Source organism: Haematobia irritans, chromosome 5 (genome assembly GCF_050003625.1).
Source record: "Haematobia irritans isolate KBUSLIRL chromosome 5, ASM5000362v1, whole genome shotgun sequence".
NCBI classification, from domain to species: domain Eukaryota; kingdom Metazoa; phylum Arthropoda; class Insecta; order Diptera; family Muscidae; genus Haematobia; species Haematobia irritans.
Window position 1 is genome coordinate 138,804,116 of NC_134401.1, and position 17,510 is coordinate 138,821,625.

Sequence of the window (17,510 nt, forward strand, 5' to 3'; positions counted from 1 at the left end):
ATTTTCACACATGGACCAAAACCACATGTGACTAAGTGTTATAGGGAACACGCATTAGTATTTGCATAGTTACGTCCATTTCCACAATATGTTAATAAAGTAAAGAGTATAAACTTATAAACGGAAAGCCGTTTTGAATTCTTTTCCATCTACCATTGTCGATGATTTAGTGGAAGACGGCTAAAAGCAATTATATGGACTTGTGGTTACACCAAAGATGAAATAAGGCCCTATGAAAAGAAAATTACAAACAGGGTCATCTTAGTATTAATGATGGTTCGCTTCTAAGAAAGTTTAAAAATGTTCTTTTACTTTGTATAGATGAAAATTTTAACATTGGTACGGTTTGACAATAGTGGTAGTGCAATAACCAAAAGAATTCTCATTAGTAAAACCAAAAATTGCTTTATTTTCATCCACTTGGAAATATTTTCAACCACCCCAAAAAGATGGTCACACTATCTCATAAAACACGAACCATGGTGAAGATGCTTTGGAAATTAATTTTAACTATTTTTGAAAACCATAATAAAATAACAAACTTGTATCGACTGGAACAGATGATTTGGGGAAACTCCACTTAATCGTCCTTTAAAGAAACATCTTTGGCACGAAATTAATACCAAAATCCTTAAGAGAAGATCAAAATCTTTGGATACAAATAAACTACGATTTTTATTGCTACATATTTTCTCAGATTTTAGAAGATAATTAAATGTTGAAACATCTTCTTCGATATTGTCTCTAGAAACAAATTAAATAGAAATCTTCATCATCATGCCTAATAGAATCTGTTTTCTTTTAATTTTCTTTCTTCGAACAAACTTCACATTTTCTGTCTGTTAATCTTCATTGATTGACAGAGATGGTAATAAAAAAAATTAGCTTTAGTCATTCAATGTTATAAACTTTAGACACTTGTCATGTTCGTACGACTCTCTGACATTTTGCCAAAATTTGAAATTGTCCCCTGTCTCTGTATAATTGTTCGAGTAAACTCATCTTCATTATCATCATCCAATGGTTTGATTTCGAGTCGATGCCTTAATTTTAATATCATGGTAATGATTGTTTCGCGCAGATAATCCTGAAACTCTCCAAATGATGACGATGGCAATGACATGGCAAATTGCTTAAATTTTAATTATTTTCACAAATAAATAATTTCGTAATAGCTACTATGGTGGAAGCTAGTGAAATGGCATCATGCCACTTTGGGGGTGTGATGATGAAGAGACGAGAAAGGAAGTTCTAAAGACCGTAACGGAAGTTAACTTTTTAACATTTGAATTAATTGCTACCGACCGACATCAACACCAATAATACAGCCGTGGCATCACCAAACTGTTGGAGAGTCGACATTAATGCTGTATCATTAAATGTTAGCTGGTTTGGGCATTGGACGTAATGGAAATGGTTATTGCAAACATTTCAATAACATCATTGTTACACTCAAACAAAAAAATTGTTTAAATTAAATAACCAAATTATAATTCTTACAACCTATTTTTAAAGCTACATAGCGCCGTAAAAATGTCTTTAGTTTAAAGAAACCCTATCTTTGGCTGACAATCAATACCAAATTTCTTTAGGGATGGCTCGTAATCAATGCCAAAATCTTCAAGAGAAGGTAAAAGCCTTTAGATTCAAATGCAATTTCAAATCTATACCAGGTCAACAAATCTTGACCTAATATGGAACCTACATATTAGGACACAAAATTTCCGAAATTTATTTAAAACAAAGAAGGTTTAATAAAAAAGAAATTTTATTACATTAAATTTGCGTACCTCCATTAAAGTCGTAGGACTTTGAAGTAAGCAAATTTTCTCCAACACAAAAAAAATATATTTTTGATACAAAGAAATAATTTCGAATTTTTGGGAAATCAAATATTTCACTTTTTTGCGGGTAGGTAGCGGTAGGAAAATGCTTTATGCGCCTAACAGTGTGCCCATCCGTATGCCGAACTCCATCACAATCGACGATACAGACTAGAACCCTATCTCTATTCCTCAGAGTATAATTACCATCTGGATACCGTCTTCACATTAGTTTGGGGTGGACCCCACGTGGCAAGGTATCATAAAACTTCTTCTAAATTGCAAGGCAGTCCATACGTGGTATATATTAAACTAAACAAGTATATACAGCAGTAAGTTCGGCCGGGCCGAATTTTAAATACCCACCAAACTTGGTTCAAATATAAATGAAAGATATTCTCCCAAGCAAATCAGTTCAACCAGTACGCTTTCCCAAGATAAATTTAAAGATTCTACCTATGAAGACTAGATCAGATTCTGGATTTATAAGAACCATTTTTTTTGAGTTTTAGAGAAATTATTTAAATGATTACGAGGAGTAAAATCGTAAAATGTTACTTTCAGTTTCAAGCAATATTCATGATCAGTGCGCCAAGACAAGCAAAGTTTTCTCTTGACACAAATTTTAGTGACAATCGTTGAATCGCTTATCAAAAATTCGGATTAATTTGCTATAAACGAAAATACTTTATACGAAAGGGGAATTTCCTTTGTTTAAAATTTCATTCCGGAGCAAAATATTTTTTCTTTGAGTGTGCCCTTAAGTAGTCAAATCGATCTCTATCGGTACCTTACCAAATGGACCGGTAAAAATAAATGCGATACAGATTTTTGCGGGTCTAAAATATCAGTATATTTACATTATCGGGCAAATCGGATAGAAACTACGGTGTCTAGAAGCCCAAGGAGTTAAATCGGGTGATATGGGCCTATACCAAAACATGGATCGACACACACCATATTCGGCTGACCTATTTGTGGTCAGCCGGGTTCTAGAAGTCCTAGAAATAAATTCGGGAGGTAGGTCTATATGGGGGCAATACCAAAACATGGACTAATACTCACCATTTTCGGCACACATCTTAAAGGTGCTCAAATGCCTGTAGAATTCCACTTTCAGACGAATTGGGTGAAAACTACTAGAAGCCCAAGAGGTAAAATCGAGAGATCAGTCTATACAGGGGCTATACCAAAACATGGACCGATACGGACCATTTTCAGCACACCTCTTTATGGTCCTAAAATACCTCTAGATTTTCAATTTTAGGCAAATTGGTTAGAAAATACAGTTTCTAGACGCCCAAGAAGCAAACTCGAGAGATTGGTCTATATCGGGGCTATACCAAAACATGGACCGTTGGGCAGCATTTGCGGCACACCTTTTTTATGGTCCTCAAGTACCTCTACATTTCCAATTTTAGGCAAATTGGATAAAAAGTACGGTTTCCATAAGCCCAAGAAGTAAAATCGGGAGATCGGTCTATATGGGGGCTATACCAAAATATGGACCGATACCCACCATTTTTGGCACACCTCTTTATGGTCCTAAAATACCTCTTGATTTTCAATTTCAGAAAATTGGATAAAAACTACGGTTTCTATAAGCACCAAGAAGTAAAATCGGGAGATCGGTCTATATGGGGGCTATACCAAAACATGGACCGATACTCACCATTTTTGGCACACCTCTTGATGGTCCTAAAATACCTCTAGATTTTCAATTACAGGCAAATTGGATAAAAACTACGGTTTCTGTAAGCCACAGAAGTAAAATCGGGAGATTGGTCTATATGGGGCTATACCAAAACATGGACCAATACTCACCATTTTCGGCACACATCTTAAAGGTGCTCAAATACCTCTAGAATTCCACTTTCAGACGAATTGGGTGAAAACTACGAATTCTAGAAGCCCAAGAGGTAAAATCGAGAGATCAGTCTATATAGGGGCTATACCAAAACATGGACCGATACGGACCATTTTCGACACACCTCTTTATGGTCCTAAAATACCTCTAGATTTTCAATTTCAGGCAAATCGGTTAGCAAATAAGCAAAATCGGGAGATCGGTCTATATGGGGGCTATACCAAAACATGGACCGATGGGCACCATTTTTGGCACACCTCTTTATGGTCCTAAAATACCTCTAGATTTCAAATTTGAGCAAATTGGATTAAAACTACGGTTTCTATAAGCCCAAGAAGTAAAATCGGTAGATCGGTCTATATGGGGGCTATACCAAAACATGGACCGATACTCACCATTTTTGGCACACCTCTTTATGGTAATAAAATACCTCTAGATTTAAAATTTCATGCAAATTGGATAAAAATTACGATTTCTATAAGCCCAAGACCCCAAATCGTGAGGTCGGTTTATATGGGGACTATATCACAACCTGGACTGATATAGCCCATCTTCGAACTTGACCTGCCTGCAGACAAAAGACGCGTTTGTGCAAATTTTCAGCACGATTGCTTCATTATTGAAGACTGTAGCGTGATTACAAAAGACAGACGGACAGACGGAAATGGTCATATCGTCTTAGAATTTCTCCCTGATCAAGAATATATATACTTTATATAGTCGGAAATCGATATTTCGATGTGTTACAAACGGAATGACGAACCCCCGTTACCATTCTATGGTGGTGGGTATAAAAAGGCCGATTAAATACGTATATAATTAAGTTTAACAAAATTTTATATAGAAACAAGTATATACGGCCGTAAGTTCGGCCAGGCCGAAGCTTATGTACCCTCCACCATGGATTGCGTAGAAACTTCTACTGAAGACTGTCATCCACAATCGATTTACTTGGGTTGCGTAATATATACCACGTAGTCCATACGTGGTATATATTAAACTTAAAATGGCCGATTAAATACGTATATAATTAAGTTTGACAAAATTTTCTATAGAAATAAAATTTTTACTAAATTTTCAAAAGATTTAAAATTTTGACAACATTTTCTACAGAAATAAAATTTTGCCAAAATTTTCTATAGAAATAAAATTTGACAAAATTTTCTATAGGAATAAAATTTCGACAATTTTTGCTAGATTATTTTTGCTCGAGTGGCAAGTATGATTATGAACCGATATGGACCAATTTTTGTGTGATTGGGGATCGGCTACATATAACTATAGACCGATATGGACCAAGTTTGGCATGGTTATTAGCGGCCATATATTAACACCACGTTGCAAATTTAAACCGGATCGGATGAATTTTGCTCGTCCAAGTGGCTCCGGAGTACAAATCTGGGAATCGGTTTATATAGGGGCTATATATAATTATAGACTGATATGGACCAATTTATGAATGGCTCTTACAGACTATATACTAATATCATGTACCAAATTTCAGTCGGATCGGATGAAATTTGCTTCACTTAGAGGATCCGCAAACCAAATCTGGGAATCGGTTTATATGGGGGCTATATATGTAATTATGGACCGATATGGACCAATTTTTGCATGGTTGTTAGATACCATATACTAACACCACGTACCAAATTTCAACCGGATCAGATGAATTTTGCTCCTCTAAGAGGCTCCGGAGTTCAAATCTGGGGATCGGTTTATTTGGGGGCTATATATAATTATGAACCGATATGGACCAATTTTTGCATGTTTGTTAGAGACCATATACCAAATTTCAGCCGGATCGGATGAAATTTGCTTCTCTTAGAGCAATCACAAGCCAAATTTGGGGGTCCGTTTATATGGGGGCTATACGTAAAAGTGGACCGATATGGCCCATTTGCAATACCATCCGACCTACATCAATAATAACTACTTGTGCCAAGTTTCAAGTCGATAGCTTGTTTCGTTCGGAAGTTTGCGTGATTTCAACAGACGGACGGACGGACGGACGGACATGCTCAGATCGACTCATAATTTCACCACGACCCAGAATATATATACTTTATGGGGTCTTAGAGCAATATTTCGATGTGTTACAAACGGAATGACAAAGTTAATATACCCCCCATCCTATGGTGGAGGGTATAACAAATTTCTATGGAAATAAAATTTTGACAAAATTTTCTATAGGAATAAAATGTTGACAAAATTTTCTATAGAAATAAAATTTTGTTGTTGTTTTTTATTGCAGCTTAAAACCATACATTGACTAAACTACAAGTGTGGCTTAACCAACAGAGGAAAAGAATGTTTGTCAAATTTATTTGGGCAAAGCCCTATAGACTGTAAGATGGTTGGATGGACGCACGTTTCGGAATTACCACATTCCTCATCAGCATCCTCTACTTGCAGCAAAACTATCAACCAATTATCAGAATAAATTCAGGCAGTTTATTAAACCCAACAAAAACCACACTTGAACCCTCCGAAAAAAGGTTTTACATTGATAGCCGGCTTATGCCGAAATAAATTCGAAACAAACATATCTCTTTTCCTATCCAACCATCTTGCAGTCTATAGGGCTTTGCCCAAATAAATTTGACAAACATTCTTTTCCTCTGTTGGTTAAGCCACACTTGTAGTTTAGTCAATGTATGGTTTTAAGCTGCAATAAAAAACAACAACAATGCTTAAAGAACAAAACAAATGAAATAAAATTTTGACAAAATTATGGTTGATTATTTTTGGCTCAAGTGGCAACCATGATTATGATATGGACCAATTTTTGTGTGATTGGGGATCGGCTATATACTATAGACTATAGATATATAGACAGATAGACTATAGATATATAGACAGATAGAACTATAGACAGATATGGACCAATTTTGGCATAGTTATTAGCGGCCATATACTAACACCACGTTCCAAATTTCAACAGGATCGGATGAATTTTGCTCCTCCAAGGGGCTCCGGAGGTCAAATCTGGTGATCGGTTTATATGGCAGCTATATATAATTATGGACCGATGTTGACCAATTTTTGCATGGGCATTAGAGACCCTAGACTTACACCATGTACCAAATTTCAGCCGGATCGGATGAAATTTGCTTCTCTTAGAGGCTCCGCAAGCCAAATCTAGGGATCGGTTTATATGGGGGCTATATATAATTATGGACCGATGTGGACCAATTTTTGCATGGTTGTTATAGACCATATACTAACACCATGTACCAAAGTTCAGCCGGATCGAATGAAATTTGCTTTTCTTAGAGGATTCGCAAGCCAAGGTCCGTTTATATGGGAGCTATACATAAAAGTGGACCGATATGGCCCATTTGCAATACCATCCGACCTACATCAATAACAACTACTTGTGCCAAGTTTCAAGTCGATAGTTTGTTTTGTTCGGAAGTTAGTGTGATTTCAACAGACGGACAGACGGACATGCTCAGATCGACTCTGAATTTCACCACGACCCAAAATATATATACTTTATGGGGTCTTAGAGCAATATTTCGATGCGTTTTTTGTTTGATAGCTGAGAACCAATGCTCCAACAAATGTTTACATAAATATACACTCAGACACTCTGTGTTCCTAAACACAAAAACGGACATAGACTGCCTCAAATCTCTCAACGACATAGCTGAGCAATAGAATACTCGTATTCAGCTAATATGCGAATCTGATGAGTTAGCAAGGCTAGAAACTATCCTACATATTCAAAGGGAACTAGAAACTGTTGGTATGTTGGTGGCCGAAGCAACTGTAAGCTCATACTGCGTGATAAGGCTTCTTTGATGGCGATGAGTCAGATGGGAGAATTACAAGGGTTGCAATGACTCCAAAAAATTATGGTGGGTGGTACCCAAGCCACCGTGGTGCAATGGTTAGCATGACCGCCTTGCATACACAAGGTCGTGGGTTCGATTCCTGCTTCGACCGAACACCAAAAAGTTTTTCAGCGGTGGATTATCCCACCTCAGTAATGCTAGTGTTATTTCTGAGGGTTTCAAAGCTTCTTTAAGTGGTTTCACTGCAATATGGAACGCCATTCGGACTCGGCTATAAAAAGGACGTCCCTTGTCATTGAGCTTAACATGGAATCGGGCAGCACTCAGTGATAAGAGAGAAGTTAACCAATGTGGTATCACAATGGACTGAATAGTCTAAGTGAGCCTGATACATCTGGCTGCCACTTAACCTACACAAACTAAAATTGGCTCCTCGTTAGGCGACTTTGCAAAATCTAATGACGTGACGTATAATGACTACAAGCATTAGAAATCACGAGGAGACGGAATCAATTAGACACCCTGTAAGAGTGTTGCACATTTAGTGTGAGGCGAAAGGGAATGTTAGGGGCTGATATGTTACCTATAGGTTACTGGCGGACCTGGAATATGGTAATGGACTGAATGAACTACCACGTAAACCTATCCTATTTAAGTCCTCACGTTACCTTCATTCTTTGATAATGTCATCTCGACTATTTTCTTCAGGACACATTACAAAGAACTCAATTTCATACATTTACTCTAGTGACGAAAGTGTTAAAAAGGGTTGGATGATATGAAAGCGATGACTTACATCCATTTGGGCCCAAACAAAAATTTTATACGATTTTTTTTTGCGTGTAATTCACAATTTCACATAAATCTTTTGTGTGCGTATGGTGGCCCAAGTTTTCAGTTCAGAGAAATAGCCAGCATTTATCGGGCACAGCAAATGCTCCAAAAGCCATGACTACAGTGAACAAGCGAATGGACAAAACGTGTAATGGTCTCAAAGACAAAATTTATGGGTGTGGTGGGCAATGTTGGTAATTCTTCTTCTGACTTTTCCATTATGCCGATTGTTCTCTGCATTTGGCGGTGATGCAGTATAAAATGAAAATGAATTAAGTCCAAACAATTTCTTCCAAAACCCCTATAAAAAAAAAACACCAACACCCAAATACCAAAGTAGTCGTCCAGTCATTGTGGCGCAATTATGTTTGTTTTATTTGCTTTAAGGAATTTTTATGCGTTTTGCCTCCGTTTTTACGTAACGTAACAAATTCTAATTGTTTTGCTCTTTGTTCTCTCTGCTTTTCTCTTACCATTCCTTCTAAATGGTATTTTTAGGTCCACGAGTTCGAAAACCGAAAAAATCCTCAACACCATCGGAAAAGTCTAACTCACCAAATGGCGCATCATCATCTGCAGCAGTTTCAACCACAGGACCAGTATCAGCGACATCCTCGTCATCATCGTCTGAAGATAAACGACCAAGGACAGCATTTAGTGGGTCACAATTAGCAAGACTGAAGGTAGGTGGGAAAAACAAATACATTGATTGATAGAAATATACATTAAGGAAATTTGTATCATCTTTTTTTTTTTGTGTACAAAATTTCAAACACTTTGAAAAACTGGTCAAACAGGGTGCATGATATGTCATGCAACAAAGTAAAGTGCTACATTTTTGGATGGGTAGTATACTAACGTTGTAAAACATTGACATATTAGTCTTAGACCCCATAGAGTATATATTCTGGGTCGTGGCGAAATTTGAGAATTATTGGGAATTATTTACTACTAGCGTAACCCGGCCCGCTTCGCTACGCCTTCCGAACATTTTGCGTTAACACTCAGTCAGCCATATTCTTCGAGATGACAACAAATTCGAAGAGATTTGAATTCTTTCAAACAAATCGGACAACTTGCTTTTTCGTTCATATACAGAAATACGGTGAATATGCAGATGCAAAACGGTCAGTCTTAACAAATATGCTTTGGAAGGTGCAGCGAAGCAGGTCGGGTTACGCTGGTAACTTAAAAAGTCTGCCTGTGCAAAAATCATAAATTTATGTACCGAGTCCCAATTAACGGATAACCCTCTACCTTAAATTTAAAAAAAAATCGGACAAACGGAACCCTTTTCTTGTCTTCGCTCCACGCCGACCAGATATCAGAAAATTCCGTATCCTATATTAATTTCACAAACTACCCAATGATCCCTATAAATTCCAAGTAAATCGACAAAGTTTATTTCGCTTTTCCCCTTCCCTAATCAGATATCGAAAAATCATGTACCCTGTATTAATTTAATCACCTCCTGCCACGTTCCCTGTAAATTTCAAGTAGATCGGAGAAGGTTAAATTTTGCTCTATTTTTTAAAGGGACGTCATTTCCCCGATAAAATATCGACAAACACAGATGTGGATAGCATGCTTAACCTTTCCTGAAAATTCCAAGAAAATTTAGGAACTTTCCTTCAATTGTGGGGAAAGGAGAAGGTTCCATCCCCGCCCAAATACCCAAACAAAAGGTACACCATATTTCATAACCTTCCCCCACGGTCTTTGTAAATTTGAAGAAAACTTTTAGTTTTTTTGAAGTTTTAGAGGAGGTTCCCTTCCCCCGACCAAATAACGAAAAGTGAAGTAGCGTATCTTGTGTAAACGTTCCATAAAATGTCAAGCAAATTATAAGCCCACATTTCAAAAAGCAGGGCAAGGTGAGGCCCTTATTTCCCTCCAAATATTACAAAATCAGGTAACCAATATTAATTTCATAACCTCTTTCCACGTCGGACAAACGGGAGTATCCCTCGGCGACCAAATATCGAAAAATAAAGTAGCGGATCTTGGTATAGATGCTAACCCCAAACTTCACTAACAATTTCAAGCAAATCAGTAAATTTTGGTTCAATTTTCAAAAAGTCGAACAAAGGGGAGGTTCCTCTTCGCGACCACCCAACAAAAAAAGAGCTTCCAAAAAAGTAGGTTGGATCCCCAATCTGTGATCCGGAAGTAGTGCAAACTTGGATCATCTCCAATGAATTTTACACGGGCTTGTCATAGGACGGAAGTACTCCTTTTTTGGATCCTTTGCATTGCTTTAGAAGTTGTGCCCTGGAAGTTAATTTTAATGAAGAAATTTAAGAAGCAAAAAAAAAAATTTTTTCAGACCATATCGGTCCACTTTTACGTATAGCCCCCATATAAACGGACCCCCAAATTTGGCTTGCCGACCCTCTAAGAGAAGCAAATTTCATCCGATCCGGCTGAATTTTGGTACATGGTGTTAGTATATGGTTTCTAACAACCACGCAAAAATTGGTCCACATCGGTCCATAATTATATATAGCCCACATATAAACCGATACCCCCGATTTGGTTTTCGGAGCCTCTAAGAGAAGCAAATTTCATCCGATCCGGCTGAAATTTGGTACATGGTGTAAGTATATGGTCTTTAACAACCATGCAAAAATTGGTCTATATCGGTCCATAATTATATATAGCCCCCATATAAACCGATCCCCAGATTTGGCTTGAGGAGCCTCTAAGAGAAGAAAATTCCATCCGATCCGGCTGAAATTTGGTACATGGTGTTAGTATATGGTCTCCAACAACCATGCAAAAATTACTCCACATCGGTCAATAATTATATATAGCTCCCCATATAAACCGATCCGCAGATTTGGGTGCCGTTTGGAGAAGCAAAATTCATCCGATCTGGTTGAAATTTGGTACGTGGTGGTAGTATGTGATATTTAACAACCATGCCAAAAGTGGTCCATATCAGTCCATAATCATATATAGCCCCCATATAAACCGATCCCGAGATTTGGTTTTGGTGTCTCTTGGTACGTTTAGAAGAAGTTTCTACGCAATCCATGGTGGAGGGTACATAAGCTTTGGCCTGGCCGAACTTAGGGCCGTATATACTTGTTATTTTTTATTTTCGGCATATATTTTCGTATAAATATATATTTTTCCATTAAAAATCAACAAAAACTTAAAAATTCTCGTAATTTGCAAAATCTTCTCAAAAGAACTTGCATGGAAGCGAAAAAGTCAAACGGCACGGGTTCAAATTCCAGGGGAGATGAAATTTATTTATTTTTATACCCTCCACCATAGGATCGGGGTATATTAACTTTGTCATTCCGTTTGTAACACATCGAAATATTGCTCTAAGACCCCATAAAGTATATATATTCTGGGTCGTGGTGAAATTCTGAGTCGATCTGAGCATGTCCGTACGTCTGTCCGTCCGTCCGTCTGTTGAAATCACGCTAACTTCCGAACGAAACAAGCTATCGACTTGAAACTTGGCACAAGTAGTTGCTATTGATGTAGGTCGGATGGTATTGCAAATGGGCCATATCGGTCCACTTTTACGTATAGCCCCCATATAAACGGACCCCCAAATTTGGCTTGCGAGGCCTCCAAGAGAAGCAAATTTCATCCCATCCGGCTGAATGGTCTCTAATAATTATGCAAAAATTGGTCCGCATCGGTCCATAATTATATATAGCCCCCATACAAACCGATCCCCCGATTTGGCTTGCAGAGCCTCTAAGAGAAACAATTTTCATCCGATCCGGCTGAAATTAGGTACATGGTGTTAGCATATGGTCTCTAACAACCATGCAAAAATTGGTCCATATCGGTCCATAATTATATATAGCCCCCATATAAACCGATCCCCCGATTTGGCTTGCGGAGCCTCTAAGAGAAGAAAATTTCATCCGATCCGGCTGAAATTTGGCACATGGTATTAGTATATGGTCTCTAACAACCATGCAAAAATTGGTTCACATCGGTCCATAATTATATATAGCCCCCATATAAACCGATCCTCCGATTTGGCTTGCGTAGCCTCTAAGAGAAGCAAATTTCATCCGATCCGGATGAAATTTGGTACATGGTGTTAGTATATGGTCTCTAACAATCATGCAAAAATTGGTCCACATCGGTCCATAATTATAAATAGCCCCCATATAAACCGACCACCAGATTTGACCTCCGGAGCCTCTTGGCAAAATTCATCTGATTCAGTTGAAATTTGGAACGTGGTGTTAATATATGGCCTCAAATACCCATGCAAAAATTGGTCGAAATCGGTCCATAATTATATATTGCCCCCATATAAACCGATCCCCAGATTTGACCTCCGGAGCCCCTTGGAAGAGCAAAATTCATCCGATTCGGTTGAAATTTGGTACGTGATGTTGGTATATGGTATCCAACAACCATGCAGGAATTGGTTCATTTCAGTCCATAATTATATATAACCCCCATATAAACCGATCCCCAAATTTGGGTGCCGTTTGGAGAAGCAAAATTCATCCGATCTGGTTGAAATTTGGTACGTGGTGGTAGTATACGATATTTAACAACCATGCCAAAAGTGCCCCATATCAGTCCATAATCATATATAGCCCCCATTTAAACCGATCCCGAGATTTGGTTTTGGAGCCTCTTGGTACGTTTAGAAGAAGTTTCTACGCAATCCATGGTGGAGGGTACATAAGCGAACTTACGGCCATATATACTTGTTATTTTTTATTTTCGGCATATATTTTCGTATAAATATATATTTTTCCATTAAAAATCAACAAAAAATTTAAAACTCTCGTAATTTGCAAAATCTTCTCAAAAGAACTACCATGGAAGCGAAAAAGTCAAACGGCACCGGTCCAATTCCAGCGGAGATGAAATTTAATTATTTTTTATTATTATTTTTTTACTTTTTCATTAATTTTCTTTTTTTTATTAGATTTCTATTTTTTTTTTTGTAAAATTTAATTGTCCAAAATTTGCACTTAAAATAGCCTGATTGCGTTCTTTCTAATACTTGTCCAAAAGGACTGCATCGGAAGTGGAAAAAAATCATTGGGGGATCCCACGATGCGCTTTAGAAGAAATGTTTGTGGAACAACTTCCAATTTTTTTTGCTGGGCAGGTATCAAAAAATGAGGTATCATATTTTCACCACATGAGCGCACCCTGCGATCTCTAAAAGTTTCAAGTAAATCGGTTCAGCCGTTCCAGAGCTTACCCGGAACATACAAATAAACAAACATATGTATTTTGAATTTTATAGATAGATAATTCATTTTCAATATCTTTACATTTTATTTAACTTTCATTTTTTTTATTTTCAGCATGAATTCAATGAGAATCGCTATCTTACTGAAAAACGTAGACAACAGCTTAGTTCCGAATTGGGTCTCAACGAGGCTCAAATAAAAATTTGGTTCCAAAATAAACGTGCCAAATTGAAAAAATCCAGTGGAGTGAAAAATCCCTTAGCTTTGCAACTAATGGCTCAAGGACTTTACAATCATTCAACAATACCCTTGACACGAGAGGAGGAAGAACTACAAGAATTACAGGAACGTGAGAAGGCCAATAGCATAGCACAATCACCGGCAGCTAGCACAGTATCATCGTAAATCCTGAGTTTGGCAAACTTTAACAATTTGTACAAATTAACAAAAAAAAGAACTGTTTGTATTTATATAGAAATGGAAATGTAAAAAAAAATATAACAAATACAAAATGTTGTTAAATTTCTGTATATAATTATATTATTATCAATACTCTTGGGCTCACAGAGACTCTTATTCAATGCAGTGCGTATACAAGCAATATTAGTTGCCTAAAACAAAGTGTTTCATAAAAAAATTAAAACAAAAATATAAACATTTCACAATACAACTTATTGCAGTGAAACAAATTAAATTTATTTAAAAAAAATTTGAAAATTTAAAATTTTTTCTTTCTACTTTTGAAATTTTATGTTTTATTTGTTTGATTTTTGTTTTCCATCAACCCCTGTTAGTTTTATTTTTTCTAGTCTTAGTTAGTAAGTTTAATGTATACTACTTTAACTAGGTTTATTTATGCGCGAATAGTTTATTTGAAGAATATTTTACTACAACTTTTATTTAAAAATCTGAAAAAAATATTATTATAATAAATAGAGTTATTAAAATTGAATTTTTGTGTTTCTATTTTTGAAATCAACTTGAATAAAGGTAATGACAAATAAATCTATAAATTAACAATATCTTACATCATACACTGAAGCAAATATTGTCATACCGACCAGATTAAGATTTAGCATAGAAGACTTATCTCTCAGGTACAAATTTTTTTTATATGTGATCAAAAAACAATAAAATTTTCAATGAAGTCGTTTTGCCATAAAGTTAGGGGACTTTCAAATAAAATTCTTTTGAATTCTTTGTTTTCAAAAATCTGAAATAAATCATCCATATTATATGACCTTATACCTCATTCACATTATACTTCCAAAATCCATTTTACCCAGATTTCAAATGTCATTTGCCTTAGAAAAAAAGGGATTTCAAATCTACTTTCAGTAGATTTTGAGCCTAATGTGTATGGGCAATTAAATTCATTGATTCTATTCAATGGTACCCCAAAAATGCTCATCTTTACTAATTCTGTAAGGGTGGTTTATGGTATGATATAGTAACAAGTATATACGGCAGTAAGTTCGACCAGGTCGAATCTTATGTACCCTCCACCATGGATTGCGTAGAAACTTCTACTACAGGCTGTCATCCACAATCGAATTACTTGGGTTGCGATAACACTTACCGATGACAAGGTACCTTAAAACTTATTAACACCGTCTTCTAAATTGTAAGTTAGTCCATACGCGCTATATATTAAACAAACAAAAATCCGATTAAATACCTATATAATTTTTTGACAAAATAAAATTTGAGAAATAAAATTTTGACAACAATTTTGGCAAAATTTTCTATAGAAATAAAATTTTGACAACAATTTCTATAGAAATAACATTTTGGCAAAATTTTATATAGAAATTAAATTTTGACAAAATTTTCTATTAGTATAAAATTTTGACAAAATTTTCTATAGAAACAAAATTTTGACAAAAATTTCTATATAAATAAAATTTTGACAAAATTGTCTATAGAAATACAATTTTGACAAAATTTCCTTTAGAAATAAAATTTTGACAAAATTTTCTATAGATATAAAATTTTGTACAATTTTCTATAGAAATAAAATTTTTACAAAATTTTCTATAGAAATAAAATTTTAACAAAATTTTCTATGGAAATAAAATTTTAACAAAATTTTCTATAGAAATAAAATGTTGAAAAAATTTCCTATAGAAACAATTTTTGACAAAATGTTCTATAGAAATAAAATTTTGACAAAATTTTCTATAGAAACAAAATTTTGAAAAAAATTTCTGTAGAAATAAAATTTTGCAAAAATTTCTATAGAAATAAAATGTTGGAAAAACTTTCCATAGAAATAAAATGCTGACAAAACTTTCCATAGAAATAAAATTTTGACAAAATTTTCTAAAGAAAAACAAGTATATACGGCCGTAAGTTCGGCCAGGCCGAAGCTTATGTACCCTCCACCATGGATTGCGTAGAAACTTCTACTAAAGGTTGTCATCCACAATCGAATTACTTGGGTTGCGGTAACACTTGCCGATGGCAAGTTATCTTAAAACTTCCTAACACCGTCTTCTAAATTACAAGGAAACATACGTAGTATATATTAAACTAAAAAGGCCGATTAAATACGTATATAATTAAGTTTAAAGTTTCTATAGAAATAAAATTTTGACAATATTTTCTATAGAAGTAAAATTTGGAAAAAATTTTCTATAGAAATAAAATTTGGAAAAAAATTTCTATAGAAATAAAATTTTGGCAAAATTTTCTATAGAAAAATAATTTTTACAAAAATTTCTATAGAAATAAAATTTTGACAAAATTTTCTATAGAAATAACATTTTGACAATGTTTTCCATAAAACTAAAATTTTGGTAGATTATTTTTGGCTCGAGTGGCAACCATGAATAGGAACCGATATGAACCAATTTTTGTGTGATTGGGGATCGGCTATATATAACTATAGACCGATATGGACCAATGTTGGCATGGATACTAGCGGCCTTATACTAACACCACGTTGCAAATTTAAACCGGATCGGATGAATTTGCTCCTCCAAGAGGCTCCGGAGATCAAATCTGGGGAACGGTTTATATGGGGGCTAGATATAATTATGGACCGATATGGACCAATTCTTGCGTGTTTGTTAGAGACCACATTCTAGCACCATGTTCCAAATTTTAACCGATTGGATGAATTTTGCTCCTCCAAGAGGCTCCGGAGGACAAATGTGGGAATCGATTTATATGGAGCTATATATAATTATGAACCGATATGGACCAATTTTTGCATGGTCATTAGAGAACATATACCAACACCATGTACCACATTTCAGAAAATCGGATGAAATTTGCTTCTCTTAGAGGCTCCACAACCCAAATCGGGGGATCGGCTTATATGGGGGCTATATATAATTATGGACCGATGTGGACCAATTTTTGCATGGTTGTTAGAGACCATATACTAACACCATATACCAAATTTGAGGTGGATCGGATGAAATTTGCTTCTCTTAGAGCGATCGTAAGCCAAATTTGGGGGTCCGTTTATATGGGGGCTATACGTAAAAGTCGACCGATATGGCCCATTTGCAATACCATCTGACCTACATCAATAACAACTACTTGTGCCAAGTTTCAAGTCGATAGCTTGTTTCGTTCGGAAGTTAGCGTGTTTTCAACAGACGGTCGGACGGACGGACATGCTCAGATCGACTCATAATTTCACCACGACCCAGAATATATATATACTTTATGGGGTCTTAGAGCAATATTTCGATGTGTTACAAACAGAATGACAAAGTTAATATACCCCAATCCTATGGTGGAGGGTATAAAAATTTGACAAATATTTATAGGTATAAAATTTTGATAAAATTTTCTATAGAAACAAAATTTTGACAAAATGTTTTATAGAAATAAAATTTTGACAAAATTTTCTATAGAAATAAAATTTTGACAAAATTTTCTAAAGAAATAAAATTTTGACAAAATTTTCTATAGAAATAATATTTTGACAAATTTTCAAAAAAAAAAAATTGACAACATTTTTTATAGACATACA

At 35.6% G+C, this 17,510-nt stretch overlaps 1 protein-coding gene across 1 annotated transcript; it reads left to right on the top strand.

The window, feature by feature from the left end:
* Positions 1–1,379: 1,379 nt before the first annotated feature.
* Positions 1,380–14,397, top strand: LOC142240070 (homeobox protein E60-like). Its single transcript, XM_075311789.1, has 3 exons — positions 1,380–1,416; positions 8,823–9,007; positions 13,637–14,397. The coding sequence occupies exons 1-3, from the start codon at positions 1,380–1,382 to the stop codon at positions 13,925–13,927; spliced, it is 513 nt and encodes a 170-aa protein (XP_075167904.1). The 3' UTR covers positions 13,928–14,397.
* The last annotated feature ends 3,113 nt before the right edge of the window (positions 14,398–17,510 follow it).

What these genes read in the sequence shown, in the direction of transcription:
- LOC142240070 (XM_075311789.1), top strand. Translation starts at nt 1,380, where the DNA reads ATGTTAGCTGGTTTGGGCATTGGACGTAATGGAAATG. An exon ending in CATTGGACGTAATGGAAATG is followed by an intron (nt 1,417 to 8,822) that starts GTTATTGCAAAC and finishes TGGTATTTTTAG; the next exon opens with GTCCACGAGTTCGAAAACCG. An exon ending in CACAATTAGCAAGACTGAAG is followed by an intron (nt 9,008 to 13,636) that starts GTAGGTGGGAAA and finishes TTTTATTTTCAG; the next exon opens with CATGAATTCAATGAGAATCG.